Genomic DNA, 20958 nt, shown 5'->3' with positions numbered 1-20958 from the left:
CATTAAGAAAAGTGATTAAAAAAGTGTAGAAGTCTTCACTGATGCAGATTAGGTAGGCTCAGTTCTTGATAAAAGATCAACCTCTGGATACTATACATTCTTATGGGGAAATCTGGTTAGTTGGCGAAGTAAAAAGCAAAGTTTTGTTACGAGGAGCAGTACTAAAGTGGAGTATAGGGCTATGGCATATGGAGTTTGCCAGGTATTATGGATTAAAAGAATTATTGAAGAACTAAGATTTGATGTTGAAGCACCTATGAGACTGTTTTGTGATAACAAATCAGCTATAAGCATTGCAACCAATCCAGTTCAACATGATCGTACGAAGCATATTGAGATTGATAGGTATGCCATTAGGGGTTGTTTGGTTGCCTGTATTTCAAATTACATTGTAAGTCAAATTACATGTAATTGAAATTACTGTATTCTCACTTACATTATGGTTGTTTGGTTACATGTAAATAAAAATACTGTATTTACTTTTTCAGTGTTTGGTTTGATGTAAATTGTAGGTTAAAATCACCATGTGATGTAAGTGGTGAGATTACCCCTTTTTTCAAATAAAAATTATATTTTATAATTTTCTTCAATATTTCATTTAAAATCTATTTTATTTATTTAAATGGATTTAAGTTAATATATTTTATTTATTTAAAAGCCAATATAATGTTTTTGAGGTTACCAATTTACAATAACATATTTTAAATATATGATAAAACTAAATTAAAGTTTTTAAACCTAAATATAAATTACGAGATATATTAGCATAATTTTTTAAAAATTATAAGTTCAATTATCTCTTAATTATTAGTTATTTTAATTATTTTTTAATTATTATTACAAATATTTTCAAAAAATAAATATTTTTAAAATTGTTTAAAAAAATCATCTTATCCTAATTGATCCTGATCTTGCCCATCTTCAACGCCGTGTTCTTGTTCATCTACATCTCTAATTCCGGCATCATACTTCTGTTTCATTTCTCTCTCCGTCACGGGAGATGAATCCGAAGCCACCCTCTTCAGTTAACTGGATCTAATGAATTACTTGCCGATGGCCATGGCGTCAATCTTGATGTCCTTCGAGATGTGCACTTCGTGCTCGTTGACTGAGGGTTGAAGCGAAGGGATCGTCCGGGAACCACCGATGCCATCAACACCAACGCCATCATCATCGTCAGGAGCTTCGTCGCCATCTCGATCTCTCGATAACAGAACCGCAAGAAAAAAAACACAGCTCTGGGACGGAGTTCTCGTCTCCGGCGATGCCGTCGACGAGGAGTGATGGCTTGTCAGAGCTCAGTGGAGGGGCGAGGAGATGATGTCTTGTCGGAGCTTGGTGGAGGGATTAGGAATTGAAGGTATTGCATACATTGAAGAGAGAGTGAGAGTAAGGAAAAAGTTTTACAGGATTTCAACTTACAATCACTCTGGCTGTTAGTTGAAATGCTGTAAAATGGGGTCTTCATGTGAATTGTTTTACTTGTAAGTGATGGTTTTGCAGCAAACCAAACATCAAAAAGGAACTTTTACATGTAAAATATTTTATATCACACCTAATTACATCAAACCAAACAACCCCTTAATGAAAAGTTGGAAAATGGAGTTATTTGTATGCCGTTTGTTACTTCTGAACAACAAATAGCTGATGTTCTTACCAAAGGCCATTTTAGATCAAAGTTTGAATCTTTCATCGACAAGTTGGGTATGATCAACATCTATGCACCAACTTGAGGGGGTGTAGAAATATGGAAAGATTTAGATTAGCTATCATTTATTGATTTGTGTAATTGTCATTGATTGATTTGCAAATCATTGATTAATTTGTATAGTTGTTTTAATTTATACTACTCCTATATTAGGCAGGTAAATTAGGAATGTGAAGCCCTATAAACAAAAGCCTTGTACCTTATGGTTAATAAAGTTTTTGAGAGACCAAAAAAATAATCTTCTTTTCTTCATTTTGTTTTAGTTTTCATGGGGAAACCATGGGGGAAAGTAGAGGCCTTAAGCACACATGGTAGAGCAGCCCAAAACTGAGAAAAATTCCGCAAAATAGGGGCTCAACTATGAAGTCAAGAAGCTTGATAAGGGTCTCTTGAAAAGCATTTTTGAACTTGTGCTTTCACTCTTTCAAGTAAACTTTCATTTCCTCTTTGCATGAATGCCTTAGACAAAATGCAAGCAAATTCTTGGATAATAGACTCTAGTGCCATAGAACATATGACTCTAGCATCTTAACACTTCAACACTTATGTACCATGCCTGAATGATAGAAAAATTATCGAGCCTAGGGATTCTTTAACTACTACTACAGGGTTTGGAGATATATAAGAGGATTGGACTGGCCAATAATTTTTTAACTACCATTTCCTCTTTGCATGAATGCTTTAGACAAAGTGTATCCAAATTCTTTAATTCACCTACTCTTATCATTAAAAATATACTCCATATACCAAAATTGTCAGATAGCCTTGTTTCCATTCACAAGCTCACCCATGATCTTAAATGTCAGGTTAGTTTTTCCATTCATACTGTGTTCTTCAGGATCTGAGAAGAGGATTGGACTTGCTAAAGAAAGAAGCAGCTTTTATTGCCTTGGATCATCTAAGAAAAGTATGAGCATTTTCTCTCTATCTTTCCTAAGTTCCACAAATGAAAACACCATTTGGTTGCATCACCTACCCCTACATCATATATCTTTTGAGGTTTTAAGAAAAAATGTTTCCCCATTTATTCCAAAGTTTAGATATTTCGTAGTTTCATTGTGATATTTGTGAATTGCCAAAACATACTCATATGTCTTCCCCTGGTAGTAATAAAAGAAATCCACATCCTTTTCATTTAATCATACTAACATATAAAATCCTTCCATTGCACCTAATGTTTCTAGGGCTTAATTTGCATTCTTGATTGACGATTGCACTCAGATTACATGGTTCTTCATTCTCAAAACAAAAATCTGACGTTAGCATTGGTATACTTAATTTCAACTTAGTGGTTCAAAGCAAATTTCTGGATAAAATGAAAGGCTTTTGGACAGATAATGCTGGAGACTACTTAAACCAAATTGTCACCCTACTTCCAATCATAGGGCATTATCCATGATTTATTATGTATTAACCAACAACAAAACGGGGCAGCTAAAAAGAAAAATAAGCATCTACTCAATACTACTAGGGCTTTACTCTTTCAAGGAAATATTCTTAAGTACTATTAGGGAAAGGTTGCCTTTACTGTCACATACATGATAAATAGACTTCCCTCATGTATATTAGACAACAAGAGTCTTGTAGAGATCCTAGTTTTTTTTCCCCTTACTTTAGAACCTCTAATCGGCTCACACATAGGGCACTTAGGTGCTCTGCCTTATTCATATCCATAACTAACATAGAGGCAAGCTAGACCTCTGAACCAACAAAAGTGTTTTTCTTGGTTACTCATCCAATTAAAAAGGATAGAAGTGTCAACCACTTTTCATTCTGAAAATTTTTCGTCTCTACAGATGCACCTTCGCTGAAAATATGCCTTTTTTATCCAAGTCCCATCTTCAAGGCAGGATTCAATGATGGAAAGTGGTACTTGTTTAGTCCTTTGAACCACTAAGAACCTTTGACCTTCCTCATGTTCTAGTTCGTTCTCATAAACCCAAGCTTTCTAAGCTCATCACATCTGAGTCACTTAATCCTTCTACTAAACCCAAGTCATCTCCTATCTAGCCAGTGCCTTTCATAATGTTCCAAGGTTCTCTCATGTGTATTCGAGGAAGGTTATTCCAAGACTAAGGTTGTTCCAGGACTAACACAAGTCCAAAAATCCATCTCAAACACTAGGAATGAGATCATGGTAAGATCCGACTCATCTTTACATGCATACTTCACCGAAACGTTTATTAATCTAACAAATGATCTAGATCTTCCCATTGCTATTAGAAAAGATAGCAAAGAGTGAACTAAATGACCACTCTAACCCGTATGAAGATAAGAATGCATCTCTCCATAGTAACTTAGATGAAGAAATCTACTTGAACATCCCACCAGGATTTAAGGACACAGTCACAAGGTGTTCAAGCTAAAATAGGCCTTTATGGGTTAAAACAATCTCTTAGAGTGTGATTTGGATGATTTGCAGAAGTTATGAACAATTTTGGACATAAAAAAAGCCAAAGTGGCTACATTTTTGCATTAAGCATTCGACTACACAGGAAGTGGTTGCCCTTTTAGTCTAAGTAGACGGCATCATAGTGACCAATAATGATAAAAGAGAAGCATGAATTAAAACAGAGATTAGGAAAAGAGTTTTGAGATAAAAGAATTAGGAAAGTGAAGTACTTACTTGATATGGAGGTGGTATATGGGTCTTCATATATCATTGGAAAAGTATGTGACTGATTTATTGACAGAAACATGGAAAATTGAGTGGCAGCTAGTGTCTACCCCAATGGATCCAACTGAAAATTAAGAGAAGATAAAGAAGAGCCCACAATTGATAAAAGAATGTACTAGAGGTTAGTCAGTAGACTGATAAACCTTGCTCATATTTGACCAGACATAGCATACTTAGTGAGCGTGATTAGTCAATTTATGTAATATGTATGATCCAAAAGAACCTTAGCTTCAAGCAGCTTACAGGATGTTACATCACTTAAAAGACAATGCTGAAAAAAGAACTTGTTTAAGGGAAACAATAGTCTTACTCTACAAGCTTACACTGATATTGAGTCACCAACTATGTAGGTTCCATAGTGGATAGAGTAATGTACTTCTTTTAAAGGTAATCTGGTAATTTGGATGAGCAAAAAGTAGAATGTGTGGTGGCAAAGTCATCTGTAGAATCAGAATTTAGGGTTATTGCCAAAGATTGTGTGAGCTACTATAGCTGAAGATAATCCTAGATGACTTGATTTCCTCAAGTGGGAAAATCATATAAAGCTCTATTTTGACAATAAGTTAGCTATCAATATTGCTCATAATCCTATATAACTAAAAAAGGTAAAGCAGATTACCTCAATGAGGTGATGCTCCAACAAAATGATCGAATAGTTCAAGTTTCCATGATATTGTTGTTAGATTTTATATTTTTGGTACTAGTGGGCCCTATATGGGCTCTATATGGGCTTAGGGGCCTTACACCAAAAAGTCTCAAGACTTAGTGGCTCAACCTCTATACCTATATATAAACCCATTACACTTTTATTACACAACCGATGTGGTACTACTATATTTCCAACACCCTCCCTCAAGTTCAACTCGGTCGAACTTGCACAGACTTGAACACCGGAGATCTGTTTACATGGGCTTGTGCACTACTTGTCTCAGAGGTCCTACACACATGGAGGTCATACACACATGGACTTGTACCACATCGGTGGCTCCACTATATTGCTCTGATACCATGTTAGATTTTATATTTTTGATACTAGTGGGCCCTATATGGGCTCTATATGGGTTTAGGGGCCTTACACCAAAAAGTCTCAAGACTTAGTGGCTCAACCTCTATACCTATATATAAACCCATTACACTTCTGTTACACAACCGATGTGGTACTATATTTTCCAACAACTATATTAAAGCAAAGAATTGAAGACATATATTCCGCAGCTTGAGAAAGAGTGTCGAGGTGTGAATGAGTTGTAAATCTATTAGGAAAATGGGCTAAATAGGTTAGGAAGATTGGTTTGAAATCCCTTCCTTAAATAAAGAAATAGAACCAACACCTAATTGGAGAAATTCAGTTTCGAAATTGTTAAGATTTTATATTTTGGTACTAGTGGGACCTATATGGGCTCTATATGGGCTTAGGGGTCTTACACTAAAAAATCTCAAGACTAAGTGGCTCAACCTCTATACCTATATATAAACTCATTACACTTCTATCACACAACCAATGTGGTATTTTATTTCCAACACCCTCCCTCAAGTTCAACTTGGTTCAACTTGCTCAGACTTGTACACCAGAGGTCTGTTTACCAGGACTTGTACACTACTTTGTGTTTCGGAGGTCCTACACACATAGACTTGTATACTACTTGTGTCTCAGAGGTCCTACTCACATGAACTTGTACACTTGTGTCTCAGAGGTCCTTTATATATATATATATATATGGGCGCCACTATATTTCTCTGATATCATATTAAGATTTTATATTTTGGTACTAGTGGGCCCTATATGGGCTCTATATGGGTTTAGGGATCTTACACCAAAAAGTCTCAAGACTTAGTGGCTCAACTCCTATACCTATATATATACCCATTACACTTCTATCACACAACCGATGTGGTACTATATTTCCAACATAAATTTTCCAGGTTTACAAGTGATTTAGTTTCGTGACTTTTCCTTGTAAATTACTATATAATATTGTCTAGTATCAATTCATATGCAGTGAAGAATTCAGAATTCTCTTTCCCTTCTCCTGTTTTTGCTTGATTTACTATAATAGTATTTTAAATGGATCTACACAAATTGTAATCAGAATCATGGTTGTGCACTAAACAGTTTAAACTGAAATAATCAACCAAACCCAGCTAAATCAGACAGTTTGGTTTGTTTTCTGGTTTAAAAATTTATTTCAGCTGGCTCCATTCCATTATTATTCAATGTGGTTATGTTGGTCACGTACAAATTTCATAAATTTCACCAACAAAAAAAAGAACTCACTTATGTCAAAAGATATACTTTTCATATTAAACAAAGACCAAGAACTCATCTCAAACAACACTTATATGTTCGAAGTTCATATTTTATTAATGATATAATTGGGATGTGATAGATAACAATTAATTGATATGTGAAGTTAAATGGAGTTAAAAATTATAATCATACATTGACATTTATTTCTCTCATGAATTGAAGTTTGGTTTTCTAATTCTGACAGGAGAAACCAGATAGTTCAGTTCCTAAATATTTGAAACCTATTATTTCGCTTTTGTTAACTTTTGGCCCACTTAATACGCACACTATTAAAAATAACCTTCATTTGACAATTGTCTGCTCAATCAGCAGGGTAACTAGTGTCATAAAGCTTTCTTCTGGATGGGTTAAATATGTAGCATTAATACATCATCATTTTTTGATAGATGCTCAACTCCCACTGCAGCACCACTTTTCAGAGGTGGATGACAGCCCAGCCAAACTGCGAGTTGGCCTTCAAATGGTTTTAGAAAAAGCAACTTATTACGCATTTAGCCTACTAAAATGGCAGACTATAAGCTGGTATAAAACAATGCAATATCAATCGCCCAGCTGATTTAGCATGCCATTTTGAAGAATTCATTCAAACAATGATCATTTAAAAACTTATTCTTAACTTAGCCATTTTAGAATTTCCCCCAAGATGATGGAGTAACAGATAATGCAAAAAACTTAGTGAACATAAGATAAGAAAAGGAGCGCCAAGGTTACCTGAGGATGAACCATTGATCCTCCAGCAGCTAAGGAATACGCTGTGCTCCCAGATGTTGTTGATAAAATCAATCCATCCCCTTGAACACATGTCACGAAGGAGTTGTCACAGTAGCATTCTAGAAAAGTTAGAAAAGATGATATTCCCCTGTCGATTGTAACTTCATTTAGAACAAGAATAGGCTCCTCAGTATCCAATTCATCTTTTGCTGCTTCACGGATGACATGGCATTGCAACTGGTGCCGCAGCGTGATGCTAATTGGGGCCCTTCAGTATTGTATCAAGGTAATCCCTGTACTGTTCGCTTTCTAATGACCGTTAAAAATAACAAAGAGATTAATAGAAAGTCATTATGAGGGCAATACAGAAACTTATATAACAAAAGTGAAGCTAAAGATGCTTAGAGTTTGGAAGATTATAACTACCTTTTTATTTATTGAGTCACAACTTCAAAAGCAATCCTATAAAATGTTTATTTTCATCAAAATATAACAAAAGTTTGTCAACCCGTCTATTTTATCATTATTGCTTTAAGGATGGGTTGAATCTTGTCCCAGCCATAGAATTTTGAACTCAAATCTGTCAAAATATTAGTCAACCGATCCATTTCATACTGACACATATCGAAAAAGTTAGAATTTGTAAGCCCATAAAATAAGTACTTATTCACGCTGAAATGTGTTTCTGGGGTAATGAAAATTGACAAGTTCTTGTCTATGTCAACAGGAAATACAAAATAACAAAGATGGCAAAAATTGTTCTGTGGATTTTGGTATGTCCACTATTATAAGCCATGAATGAGCAAGATTTAGGGGATCCAATTGATCATGATCAGTAGCTTGTTCAGATCATTTATTTTAGGTTTTCAATGACACTTTTCTGATGGACTAATGTAGATAACAGAAAGAAGATCCAGAGCAACTAGTACATAAATGTAAAATTGCCTAATAAATATGGTAAAAGTTCATAAAACAAGGAGTCAATGTTTACAACAAAATTGAGACGGCCTTCATTTAGTTCAAAGATTCTAATGTAATAGTCCTACAATGAGACTCAGCCAACAATTGGGGTTAAAAGACCCAAGCTTTAGAAGCGCACCTAACAATTATTTATGGCTAAACTAAGATGCTGCATATTTTGCTTATTTCTAACTACCAGCTGGCTGCATGTAGAGATCTGACCAAGGGTAGGATCAGCAGGATACCAATGTATTTGTTTCAGGAAGTAACTACTTCGATATGGCATTTGATGGTACTTCAGATTTTCAGCGCTGGATGGTTATTCCATATTGAACGAAGCTAGCCAAGCTGCTGGCAGCTTACTAGGACTTAGTAAAAGACCATTTCTTATATTTCAACATACTCCGAGGAGGTCTAAGATCTAATTGAGATGGATGAATATTAGCTTACAAGTACTTCTAGCATGAGAACACTTTTAATGTTTCACTGTACTCTTAAGACCTCTAAGATCCAACTGAGAATGAAGCAGCTCATGGAAGAGCTTTTCAATGGTTGATGCATATTTCATCATTCTCACAAACTGGCTTTGCAAAATAATTTCGTGACAACAAACATTAAGGTCTTCAAAGCAACAAAACTAAACAAGGTCGATATTCAAGCATAAGTCACAAGCAAAAAATAATTAGATTCAATAGCAGGAAGGATACGAAATGGAGTCATGAAGCCTAATGATCCTAGAGAAAAAGACACAAGAGGAGGAACAGGTCCTCTGAACATTGATGCTGCCTGCACATGAAAATCAAAGTGGACTGAGAAGATTTAGTTCAATTGCGTAGCAGTAAAATAATAGTTGGTGAAACTTAGACTATGGTAGAACGGAAAATTTGTACCCAAAGAACGGTCCCATCGCCACCAAGAGTAATAATGAGGTCTATCTTTGTGTGGAGAAGCTTTTTCTCTCCATCTGTATGAAATGTTAACTAAATCAATATGAACAGTTAACCCAATAAAAACAAATTAGACAATCAGAAAACAACTGTTCTCCAAACAGAACACTAAATCAGCAATATGGTTAAGGATAGAACTTATTAAAGAAAGATGAATATTGTCCAAAGTTAAACATAAACTGTACGCTAAGTTTAACATAGCATGCATAGGTTCTAGATGCAGAATTCACTAAATTATTTGCAAAATTTAAGTGGGGTGATTTTATTCTATATTACTTTCATCAATTATCTAGCTTTCAATTTTTATTTTCATTAAAAAAAGACAGATTAATTAATTGCAAACACCATCTAATAATCCACGTCGAGACCAAATAAGATCCTAGAAATTAGTATGTTTGAAATGTAGTAATAAAGACATACTGCAAATATGCAGTTTCCGTTACCTGATGTATTTATGAACACATGGCAAAGGCAAACAATGTTTTTTTAGGAACATATGACAAAGGCACATATTCATCACCTTCAAACTAAGCAATTGCATTTATATGGTCCATAAGTTCCACAAAATAAGGTGAAATTTGCACTAGTGTTTCTGAATATTCATGTAATTCCAGCAAATCACATTTTTGTTCAGATGTGGATAATTCTCCATCAGCAGACAGATAGCAAGATATAGGGCTTTCACTATGATATTTAACTTTCAGTTCTGATCTTGAGCACCTAGGCCCATCTATCAAAGTTTTCTGCTAATTAAACCTTCTTATTTCACTCCCAGCAGCAAAACAACAAACAGACACCAGTTTCTAACATGTATCGGTTTGTAAACAGCATTTCTCTTAAAACAGAAACACCTTGTTATTCATTGAATTTTTCATATAGATTTAAACTTAAAAAAGTTCAAAGGAGATGTTCTTGTAATCAATGATTTAATTAGCAAGCTGCGTAGCATAACTATGCATGCACTGAAGAAAATCTTACCATCTTTCCACGTCCGAACAAAGTTAAAATATGGAGACTCTCTCAAAAGTTCAGTCCTCACTCGAGGCTCTACAAAAACAATTATCTTCTTACATTCTTTCAACCATCTGCAATAATAGAAATGCAGGATGAAGCAACTAGTGTAGAAAACTATTTGCGAAGTTCATTTAGCCCAGACACAACAATAACTTATTATTGAAATATCGCACCAAAATCTAATTATAGCTACAAAGAAAATTTGTTGCTTGTGGTAATAAGCATTGTGTAAATGAAGACAACATAGTACCAAGTTTGACAAAATAATTGCTCTCTATCATAAAATCTGAATAAATTAATCTCTAGTTCTTTCAGAATGTCATATTAATCAACAAAAATTTTCCAAATTGGGCTTCTAATTTCTAAGCCTTTGGTAGCTTATATATGAGAATTAGAAATCTTTATAATTAAATTCACTTTTGGATGATCACATGAAATTACATTCTCATTTACATACTATACATACTCACAGCTTTACCATAGATGTTTAATTGTTAACTGACTTGTTTTCTTTCCAAGTCTATTGGTTCTATCATAAGTTTACACTTTCTCCTTGTAACATTTTAAACACATGCAGCTCATGTAAAAGAATTTTGAGCTAATATAAGGAGGAGAGTATATTGCTCATTGACATCCCTTTTTAAGCTTTTCTTAAGCAACCACAATGAGAATTATGTTAGCAATAGATTCATGAGGTTAATTTATATAATTGTTACAAATCTGGGATATGCAAGTAAATGCACTAGGTCTTTTAGGACTATCCAAATTAGTGGGATTTATATTGACCTTATACAAATTTATGATCAGATTAAATGAATGAAATTATTTGATTCATGTGAAACCAAATTTATCAAAGGAATGCTAAAATTTCTATTGTGAAACTCATCTTCTTACCATCGACTTTGATATGAAAAAGAGCTCATGTTTCCATAACCATGCACATTTATGCAAGGGTAGAACCATTAAAATTTGGTGTTGGTCTCAGCTTTCAATCTGTTCTGAAATTGTCCTGGTTCTGGTTGTTTTGCTCTCAGGTCATGGTTTCACTTCCAAACTTCAATTCATTTTCTAAGCATAAAAATTTAAAACTGTGGGGCAACAAACAGGTGATGTATCCACTTCAAAACTAAGTGCCTGGCCCTCCAACCAAAAGATGGGGACCTAGGCCCCATTGACTATTCCTTTCTTCAAAGAGAGGCTGCTTTTCAAAGACTTGCCTGGCCTCTACTTCACTATGGTTCTCAGCCCACCAATGCTTTTCATCTCCATTTTTTATGGCCACCCTAAACTTCAATTTTGCAAAATTCAACTACTAATTGCCCTCCTTTCCACTCCTTCATCCCTTTATAGATGAAATCAACCCTTTGCAAAATGATTCAGACTGAAACCAAATTGGCTGGTTGAAAGCATTTCGTTAACAGACAAAACAGTTGGGTTACGCACAATTTGAAAATCACCAATAGAACCTAATGATTATTAAATTTCATAATGCCAACTATTGATTTATTAAATGTTATTAATGGAAAATTGTTGAAATATCATATAAGTATATACAAACCTCCTCCATTTTCCGCAAACACACCACACACAGGCAGAAGAAAAATTTTGAATTTATACAAAATATGACAAGAAAAGCAGTTCAACTTCAAACAAAAATAGAATCCTAAAAAAACCCATCAGCACCTATCTATTCCCTTAGTACAGTATACCAACATATAATGATATATATACTTTCCAAACTACGTAAACAATGATAGATCCTGTATAAGCAAACACACCTGACCATTTCAGCACATAGAGTACGGACAGAGATTGAGTTTGGTTTTGTCAATATAAGCACAGTTTGTGGTGGAGATTCCCATTTCAATAATATCTGAAGAAGACGAAAATTTCAATAGCTACACAGAGGATAGTTAACTGTGCAACAAAAATATTAAATATAACATTGTATAACTTCACTACAAAGCATAGAAAAATGAAAACAATTAGCATAAAGCTCATATAGTAGAACATTGTATGTGTAGTATATGAGTGGAAGGCAAATTTTAATAACTGTACCTGTTTGCTGCTGCGCTCAGCAGTAGTTATGTTTCCTCTTTCAAAGGAGACAATTTCATGCTTGTGTTGCCCACTTTTTTCCCCATTGCAACCCCAGCAAAGCTTAAATGATGCCTGTACAAGAGAAACCCAAATGTATCATAAGCAAAAGGATGCGTGTGAACCTAACTTGGGTTGGCATATGCCTCCGCTACTTACTAAGTATCTCGCATTCCTACTTAAAAAGTTCAATAAAACAAGAATGTCTTTCAAATTCTAAACACCTAATTATAAACAAGTTATGTCAACTGCACAATTTGATGACAATATTAAAAACCTTCAATCCAACTGCTCCATAGCATCTACCTAACTGTTGGAAACTCATTTTTTTTTCACCTCATATGCCTTAAAATAACAGTTCTTAGCAAAAAAAATCTAAATGGTAAGTTCTTGATAGTACCACTATCAAAAACCTTCAAGTCATAATACTAAACAATGCCATAATTATCTAGGTCTATCTTAACCGCTTCAGACTAAAAATATGCTTAAAAAGACCGTCCTTGTATACTACAATAGCTAAACCTAAACACCGTTGATAGCAATGACAAGACAAAAAATTAGCTTGTTACTTGTGTACAGCCATACTAGTACATTCCAGTATTGTTCATTCACTGTTCAAATAGAATCACCCTATGTTGTTTGTTACAAATTGAAACCTACTGGCTAGTTGTTACATTAAGATTTATTTGTTATTTGGATAAAGTTCTGGTTTATTCATTGAAATAGTGTCATATATAACTAGTATGCTTTCTGGGAACCACTATTTGCCTTCCATATACTTTGGAAAGTGGGCAAATGTTTGACAATTCAACAGTAACATGCTAACCACACTGATATAATGCAAATGCATGTAAATGGGTATAAGCCGATTTGGATGCTAATTTCTATCTATGGACCAAAAGATAAAGCATATATGCATAGGTATGTATTTTCATATCTTCGGAGTGAGCCAAAATTAGGAAACTGGCTTAAGATGTGGATGTTCACATTAATTTCTCGATTCACTAGGATATTAAGTAACTTACTTAAAGGGTTTGTTTTCAAAGTTGCACATAAAACTATCGATAGCCCAAACTCAACCTGACATGAGAAAAAAAGATTATTTCCTTGATCAACATTCTCAAAAGAGAAAATGTCTGGAAGCTAACGTTTGTCCTTCTCGAATAATATTTTTTTATCAAGAATTCAAACTCAAAGTTGACTACAAAAATTCATTATAAGTATGTGCTCTATGTTTAATATTATATTCAAGTCGGTATATAAAACAGAAATAACAGAATGTATGTAATGCTTGAAGTGCAACTACAGAAAGTCAGTAAGTAAAACAACAGTGTCCCAAAGTCAAAACACTAATATGGTGTGTATTGTTAAACATAAAGCCCATTACTATTCACTACTCTAGTGTATAAATATACAACTCTTGTAAGCAATGATGATTGGACAATGAATAAATCATTCTTCCTCATCATCTTGTTATCTTAACATGGTATCAGAGAGGGCTGAAAAACCTAACTAAAGTCGCCGCCACCGGCCATCTTTTTCAGCCAGATCTCCATCTTCTCCAATTAGCTTGGCTAGATATGTCAAGATCTCCATTTTCTTCAATTGATCTCCTTTCTGGCCAGATCTATATCTTCTCCAATTATCTCCATCCTCTCGGCCATCTTAAACATATTCCATATCATTTACAGATCACAAAAATTCTCCGATCATCTACTCCGATCATCTTCTCCAGCCAGATTTGATATTCTCCGATCATATCTCCTATCCAGCTGCCTCTTTTGTTTAAAAAAAAAAGCACCAGATCTCCGCCTGCGCCTGCACCGGATTCGCCTGCGTCGGCCTCCCTAAGTCACTGCCGCCAACAACACCGCCGACAACTCCTTTTCTGAGCTTCAATCAACTCCCAGGAATCCAAGGTTTGAAAAACTTTTACAAGCACAAAGAGACAACCACAAGGAGACAAGCACAAGGTGACATGCACAAAGAGACAACCACATGGAGACAAACTACTCAAGGTGACAAGCACAGTGACGGCGCACTATCTACAGTGACAAAATATATATATATATATATATATAAATGGCGAACCCAATTTAGCAGGTCATCGTCTGCACCCACTGCAAGAGAGTTAGGTCATCGTGCTCTAAACTGCTTCAAGTTGCATCCTGAGCAGCTTGCTGAGTTCTGGTCAAGCGCTCCACTGGATCTCATCACGGAGTTGCTATTGGTGCCTCTTCTGCCAAAGCTTCTGATCCTCTTGTCCATGTTTCTAGATCCGTCCCTCAATGTTTGCATCAGGTACTACTACTTCCTCTTGGGTTGTAGACTCGGGGGCCTCATTTCATATGACCTCCGATAGCTCTCAGCTTTCATCCTGTAGACATGCTCCTAATAGTACGTATATTCAGACAGCTGATGACACTTCTTGTTTAATCACACATCGGACATTCTTGCCACTTCTCAGTTTATTGTTCTTAATGTGTCCCTTGTTCCTCAACTGTCTATGAACCTTATGTTTGTTGGTCAACTCACCAATCTCCACTGTTTTGTTGGGTTTGATAATTCTTCTTGCCATGTCCAGGACCGTCGGACCAAAGCTGCGATTGGTATCGGCCATCGCCGTAATGGTTCTCACGGAATATACATGCTTGATCATCTTTGTCTTTCATCTTCTTCCACTGTGTCCACGCTCTCTATTGTTTTTGCTTCTACGCTACCTATTCCCGCTTTTTCTGTTTCAGCTACTTTTCCACAGTGGCATCATCACCTGGGTCATCTATATGGCTCACGGTTGTCTTCTTTAGTTCATTAGGGTATTTTGGGGCATATGTCTATTAATGTTGGTTTTCATTGTTCTAGTTGTAAGCTTGGCAAGCAGCTACAACTCCCATATCCTTCAAGCCCTTCTAAGTCTAGTCGCCCCTTTGATTTAGTCCATTCTGATGTTTGGGGTCCCACTCCTTTTGCTTACAAGGGTGATCACAAATAATATGTCAATTTCATTGATAATACATGGGTCTATTTCATGAAACATCGATCTCAGTTATCTATATATCAGTCGTTTGCTAGCATGGTTCATACTCAGTTCTCTACTGCTATCCGTATTCTTCGTTCTGATTCCAAGGGGAATATCTGTCCATTGTTTTTTGTCAGTTTCTCTCATCTGAGGGCACTCGTCCTCAACTTTTCTTGTCCTGGTGCTCATCAGTAGAATGGGATTGCTGAGCGCAAGCACTATCACAAGATTGAGACTGCTCAAACTCTTCTGATTTCGTCTTTTGTACCTACTCATTTCTGGGCTGAGGCAGTTTCCACAGCGATTTATCTTATCAACATGCAGCCATCCTCTTCACTTCAGGGAAAATATCCTGGAGAAATCTTGTTTAGCTTTTCTCCTCGTTATGATCATCTTCGAATTTTTTTGGTTGTGTGCTACATCTTACTTGCACCTCATGAATGTACCAAGTTGATAGCTCAATCGACTAAGTGTGTTTTTCTTGGTTATAGTCTTGAACATAAGGGCTATTGTTCCTATGATCCTACTGCACGTCGCATTCGCATATCTCATAATGTCACTTTTGACGAGAGTCATCCTCATTTCTATTCTACAGCTACTTGACCTCCCTCTTTCACAAAGTCCATTTCGTTTCTTTGTCTTCCTCATATTCCTCTTTTGGAACTATCCCCTTATCATAAAGTCTTCAGTTGTTCCTTCACCTCCAACTTCACTTCCATCCTCATCTTCATCTATCCCTCTGACTCCATCTTCCGTTATACCTCCACCCTCATCTTCTGACACTTATCCTTTTCACTATCATCGTCGGCCTAAAGTTCCTCATGATCCTCAGTTATCCATTCCTGCTCCGTCCAATGTTTTGGCCTGACTTCTTCACCAAGGCCCAAACTCGTGAACAACATTGGTTCCATCTTCTCAAACTTTGTGTCTCAGATCCTCCAAATCCACCTTGAGATTGAATTGGCCCATTACTATTCACTACTCTTGGGTATATATATACAACTCTTGTAAGCAATGATGATTGGACAATGAATAAATCATTCTTCCTCATCATCTTGTTGACTTAACATGAATTGTCTTATATATTTTTAAAAAAGGGATATGGCATGACTACAACCCAAGCCAAACCCACTTATAGTTCAATGTATTTGTTTGTACATGCATACATGTGATACTTATGTATGCACATGTATACAAAGAAACAAACATAAATAGATAGATTTACATGCATATCGAATGAATACATTAAAAATACAATGAATACAGGGCAAAATATTGACATGAGTAACAATCAAGCATTATACCATTTTAGAACATACAAAGGCAGCGTCATGAATGCAATCTAAATATGAGGCTCAGAATAAATCAGATTCAAAACTTTAGGCAATGAAAGCATGTATACTGATAGACCTAGCATTCATCTATTTCAAAGCCTTAACTTTTGGCTTATAGCCACAATGAAAAAAATTTATCAGCCTTCAAATGAAAAAACGAAAATGTTAGTTCTATTCCCATGAGAAAAGGCTAGTTCACAAGAGCTAATAAGAAGAGTTGTGCGACATTTGCCTTTTCAAACAAGTGATCAAGTCATGTCTCCTATTAAGACATTCATTTCAACCTTTCATGTATGATATGTCTTTTCTTCATGCCTCTTCATGCTCTCTAAGAAGCTACAAGCCAGCAACTACAGTGCTACACAAAGCTGAAACAAACTGACAAGTTCGAAGAAAGATCTACAGATTCCTGTAATGCAATAATTCTACCTCAAATATTTTGCTCTTTGTTTTTTTTACTTATTTCTAAAAGCCACACCATAAATGCAATTAATAAATTATTTATTTTAGGAACCTTTTTCTATCTATTAGATTATATATTTTGGTATTAGTGGGCCCTATATGAGCTCTATATGGGTTTAGGGGTCTTACACCAAAAAGTCTCAAGGCTTAGTAGCTCAACCCTTATACCTATATATAAACCCATTATACTTCTATCACACAACCGATGTGGTATTATATTTCCAACACCCTCCCTCAAGTTCAACTCGGTCGAACTTGCTCAGACTTGTACACCAGAGGTCTGTTTATCAGGACTTGTACACTACTTTGTGTCTCAGAGGTCCTATACACATGGAGGTCCTACACACATGGAGGTCCTACACACATGGACTTGTACACTACTTGTATCTCAGAGGTCCTACACACATAGACTTGTACACCACTTGTGTAAATATATATTGGGCTCCACTATATTTCTCTGATACCATGTTAGATTTTATATTTTAGTACTAGTGGGCCCTATATGGGCTCTATATGGGGTTAAGGGTCTTACACCAAAAGTCTCAAGACTTAGTAGCTCAACCCCTATACCTATATATAAACTCATTACACTTCTTTCACACAACCGATGTGGTACTATATTTCCAACACTATCCTATATATGAAAATAAGGCAAAGGGAGAATTGCCCTAGCTATAATGATTCAAGGGCACACACTTTCTTATCTATACATAAAAAGAACATATTATCACTAAATTTTTTTTTAATCATGCTCCAAATATAAAAAATTCTTGACATCTGTAAAACAGCTCTAAGTTAGCCAAAATAGCATTAAGGATTGGAGAAAAAAAAAATGAGACAACCAATTTCTTCTTCCATGTAAACTGGCTAACTTTATTCCCACATTATCATATAAAGAAGAATTGTAAAATTCTGCAAAAAGAACTACAACCAAAATGACCTGAAAATAAAATAATAAAAAATATTAAATAAATGGTGTCTCAATTTAGGCTTGAAATATAAGAACTATTAGAAACTAATGGTGTCAAACAACAAAAGTTTCATGTAACCAAAGATTAAATAAATACTAAAGTAGAGGAAGAGAAAAGAGAACAAGAAAGAATTGTCATCAATATTACCTTCTTTGCTTCTGCCATTTCTTGAGCGAGTTTGGTATTTGATCGCGGTGCTTCATCCCAAAGAATCTCATGTGAACAAATTCCATGCTTTCCACAACATTTCTCAGTTTGTTCAATATAAGGGCCATTCATCACAGGTTGGTTGGGAGAATTTTGTAGCTTCTCATCCATAGGATTATAATGAGCATCTTCAGATTGAGCTAAAGTCAAGAAAACCCCTCATTGTCAACAAGAACCCCCCAATTAAAGGGCAAATGGATCAGCAATACTTTAAAGATCGTAATTTCAATCGATAAGAAAAGATATGATTAAGTTAGGCAGTTTAACAATTTAAATACTTGAATATATATTGTACATCAGTCCGTGCTATCGTCTGAACTTTTTGACAAATTTCAGTTGCAAGAAAATGTTACATTTAGAAGTAAAGTGGCACAATAGTTCATTATCATAACCAACTGGAATCTCAATAGGCTACTAACACTTCAATGCAAAACCAAGCATTAGAAATAACTATAAGAAAGGAAAAACGAAACAATTCTACATCTACAAATCTTGACTTGGCATGCATGTAAATCCACCGAAATAAGTCAGCTCAGGAACCTTTTCCAGACTACAGATGACAAATCAGGATGAGTTTGTCATTTATTTATCAAATTACAAGAGAAATTGCTTCACTCCCTAGGAGACAACCTTCGCATATTTAAACTTGGCTATATCCACAATATTTCACAGATTGGACCAGTTTCAGCCAGATGGAACCACTAGCAAATCATTCTCTATCTAAACCTCATACATGCTTTTGGTCCATGCACATGTAATGTACAATACCCACTTGTGTTCAACAGCAAGAACCTAATGCTCAAACACAACTATAGAAACCAAAAGAGCATCATGCCCAAGCTCACTATTTCCGCAATTTCCAACAGGACTTAAAGAAGGCTTATATAGATTAGCAGTATATCAAATAAAAAAACATATTGCACAAAAACATGATTTATAAGTTAATAAGGGCAAATGTGCATCCAATCTGAGGCAAATATTTCTGAAGGCATTCACAAGCAGAAATTAGTAGCAGAGGCTTTACACATAGAATGAATACATTTATCCACCTTTACTTTTATGTTGCAAGTTATGCGCTCTCTCCAATTCATATTTACGCTTCCATTCAGCAGCTTCAGCTTTAGCGACTGCCTTTCCTTCTGCAACTCGCCTTAAAGCCTTTGCAACAGCTACAAGGTAAATAAGGTATCAATATAAATACAGAATTTAATGAAAACACCATATGCTAATTTTCAAGCAAAGATATTGTATTGCATACAAAGCGGAAATCAACATTAATACAATCTAGAAACCTTTCTTGAGTAATTGAAAAAATACAGTGCCATCCATTTTCCTACAAGACCTTATCATCAACACCCAGTTCTAATGAAAAGTAAGATGTGATGAAATATAAAACCATGGAAAAGGGTGTCAGTGATGTAGCTCGAAGTTTATGCATTCAGAATAAAGAACTTCAAAGGTAACCAGGAAATAAAAATTTAAACATAAAAAATTATTTTCATCAACAAAACAATCCAAATGACCTCTAATACACACTTGATTCTAAATAACCAAAGAGAAGTTGGCACCTGAACTGAACCAAATGTTCATACATGTAGATTTATAAAACTGTTGAAGAGTAAAAAGGATGAAACAAGTGGATTTAAAAATGATTGCATGACACTAAAATATTAAATTTGTTTTGCTCAGAAAGGGGTCAAAATTACTCACTAAGCTACAAAATTAAATAAGAAACCACCATCTTACTTCTCAAAGCTTCAGAGAACTCAACAAGGTGATCATCAACAAGCTTGAGGGATGTTTGCTGAAGAATTTCACGAAATTCCTCGTCAATACCTGAAGTAGACGCAATATCAGAGAAACCATTCTCCTCTGCTTGCGAGGAAGCAACATCAAAGGTTCATTGCAATAGCAGAACCCTGTTCCAAAGACACAGATCTCAAAAATAAGCCAATTCATCAACCGGAAAAAAAAAATTCATTTTTAAAATAGAACAATTCACCAAAATTCACCAGTAACTCGCTGAAAACTTAAAAAATCATAAATCAGTTGCTGTGATGCACTTGAATAATCAAAAGGACAAAATATTCAAGCAATTAAATTAGAAGGATGATACACGGAGTCAAAATCCACAGAAATTAACACGCAGATAATTAATGTGAGAAAATTCAGGAAGACAAGAGAGAAAGTCACCTGGATTTGGACGCCAACTGAGGATTTTTTATGAGACAGATCTGCCGTCAGGGAGAGGAGAAGCAAGCCATGGTAGGAGGAACGGGGAAGAGGAGAAGGAGTCTTGGGTATCTCAAAAAGACTAGAAGGGAGAGAGGGTCAGTGGCTCGTCATCGTTGAACAGCCGCCATATTTTTTTCCTTTTTCTGCCATAGTATGAAAGTTCGGTAAGGGGTGGGTGGGGTTAACGATAATTCACTGCGTTGATTTAGTTGAAAATTCAGTTACTGTGGAAATTTCTTTTTCTTCTCATGGGCACAGAGGAGAAAAAAACAATAAAATTAAAAATTAAAAATATATAAAGAATAAAT

General features: G+C 35.4%; 1 protein-coding gene across 1 annotated transcript in view; it reads right to left on the bottom strand.

Moving 5' to 3' along the window:
• LOC120264873 (probable NAD kinase 1) overlaps positions 1-20315 on the bottom strand; it is a gene marked incomplete at its 5' end in the record, with an annotated part of 32130 nt that extends 11815 nt beyond the window's left edge. Inside the window, 10 exon segments of the mRNA XM_039272749.1 lie at positions 7405-7668; positions 7670-7713; positions 9072-9150; positions 9255-9328; positions 10290-10396; positions 12104-12198; positions 12384-12497; positions 18356-18555; positions 19465-19584; positions 20162-20315. Of these exon segments, the coding sequence (XP_039128683.1) occupies positions 7405-7668; positions 7670-7713; positions 9072-9150; positions 9255-9328; positions 10290-10396; positions 12104-12198; positions 12384-12497; positions 18356-18555; positions 19465-19584; positions 20162-20315 (1251 nt within the window).
• Positions 20316-20958: the final 643 nt, after the last annotated feature.

Source organism: Dioscorea cayenensis, chromosome 7 (assembly GCF_009730915.1).
Source record: "Dioscorea cayenensis subsp. rotundata cultivar TDr96_F1 chromosome 7, TDr96_F1_v2_PseudoChromosome.rev07_lg8_w22 25.fasta, whole genome shotgun sequence".
NCBI classification, from domain to species: domain Eukaryota; kingdom Viridiplantae; phylum Streptophyta; class Magnoliopsida; order Dioscoreales; family Dioscoreaceae; genus Dioscorea; species Dioscorea cayenensis.
Note: the sequence above shows the minus strand (reverse complement) of the source record. Positions and strands in the feature narration are given on the sequence as shown.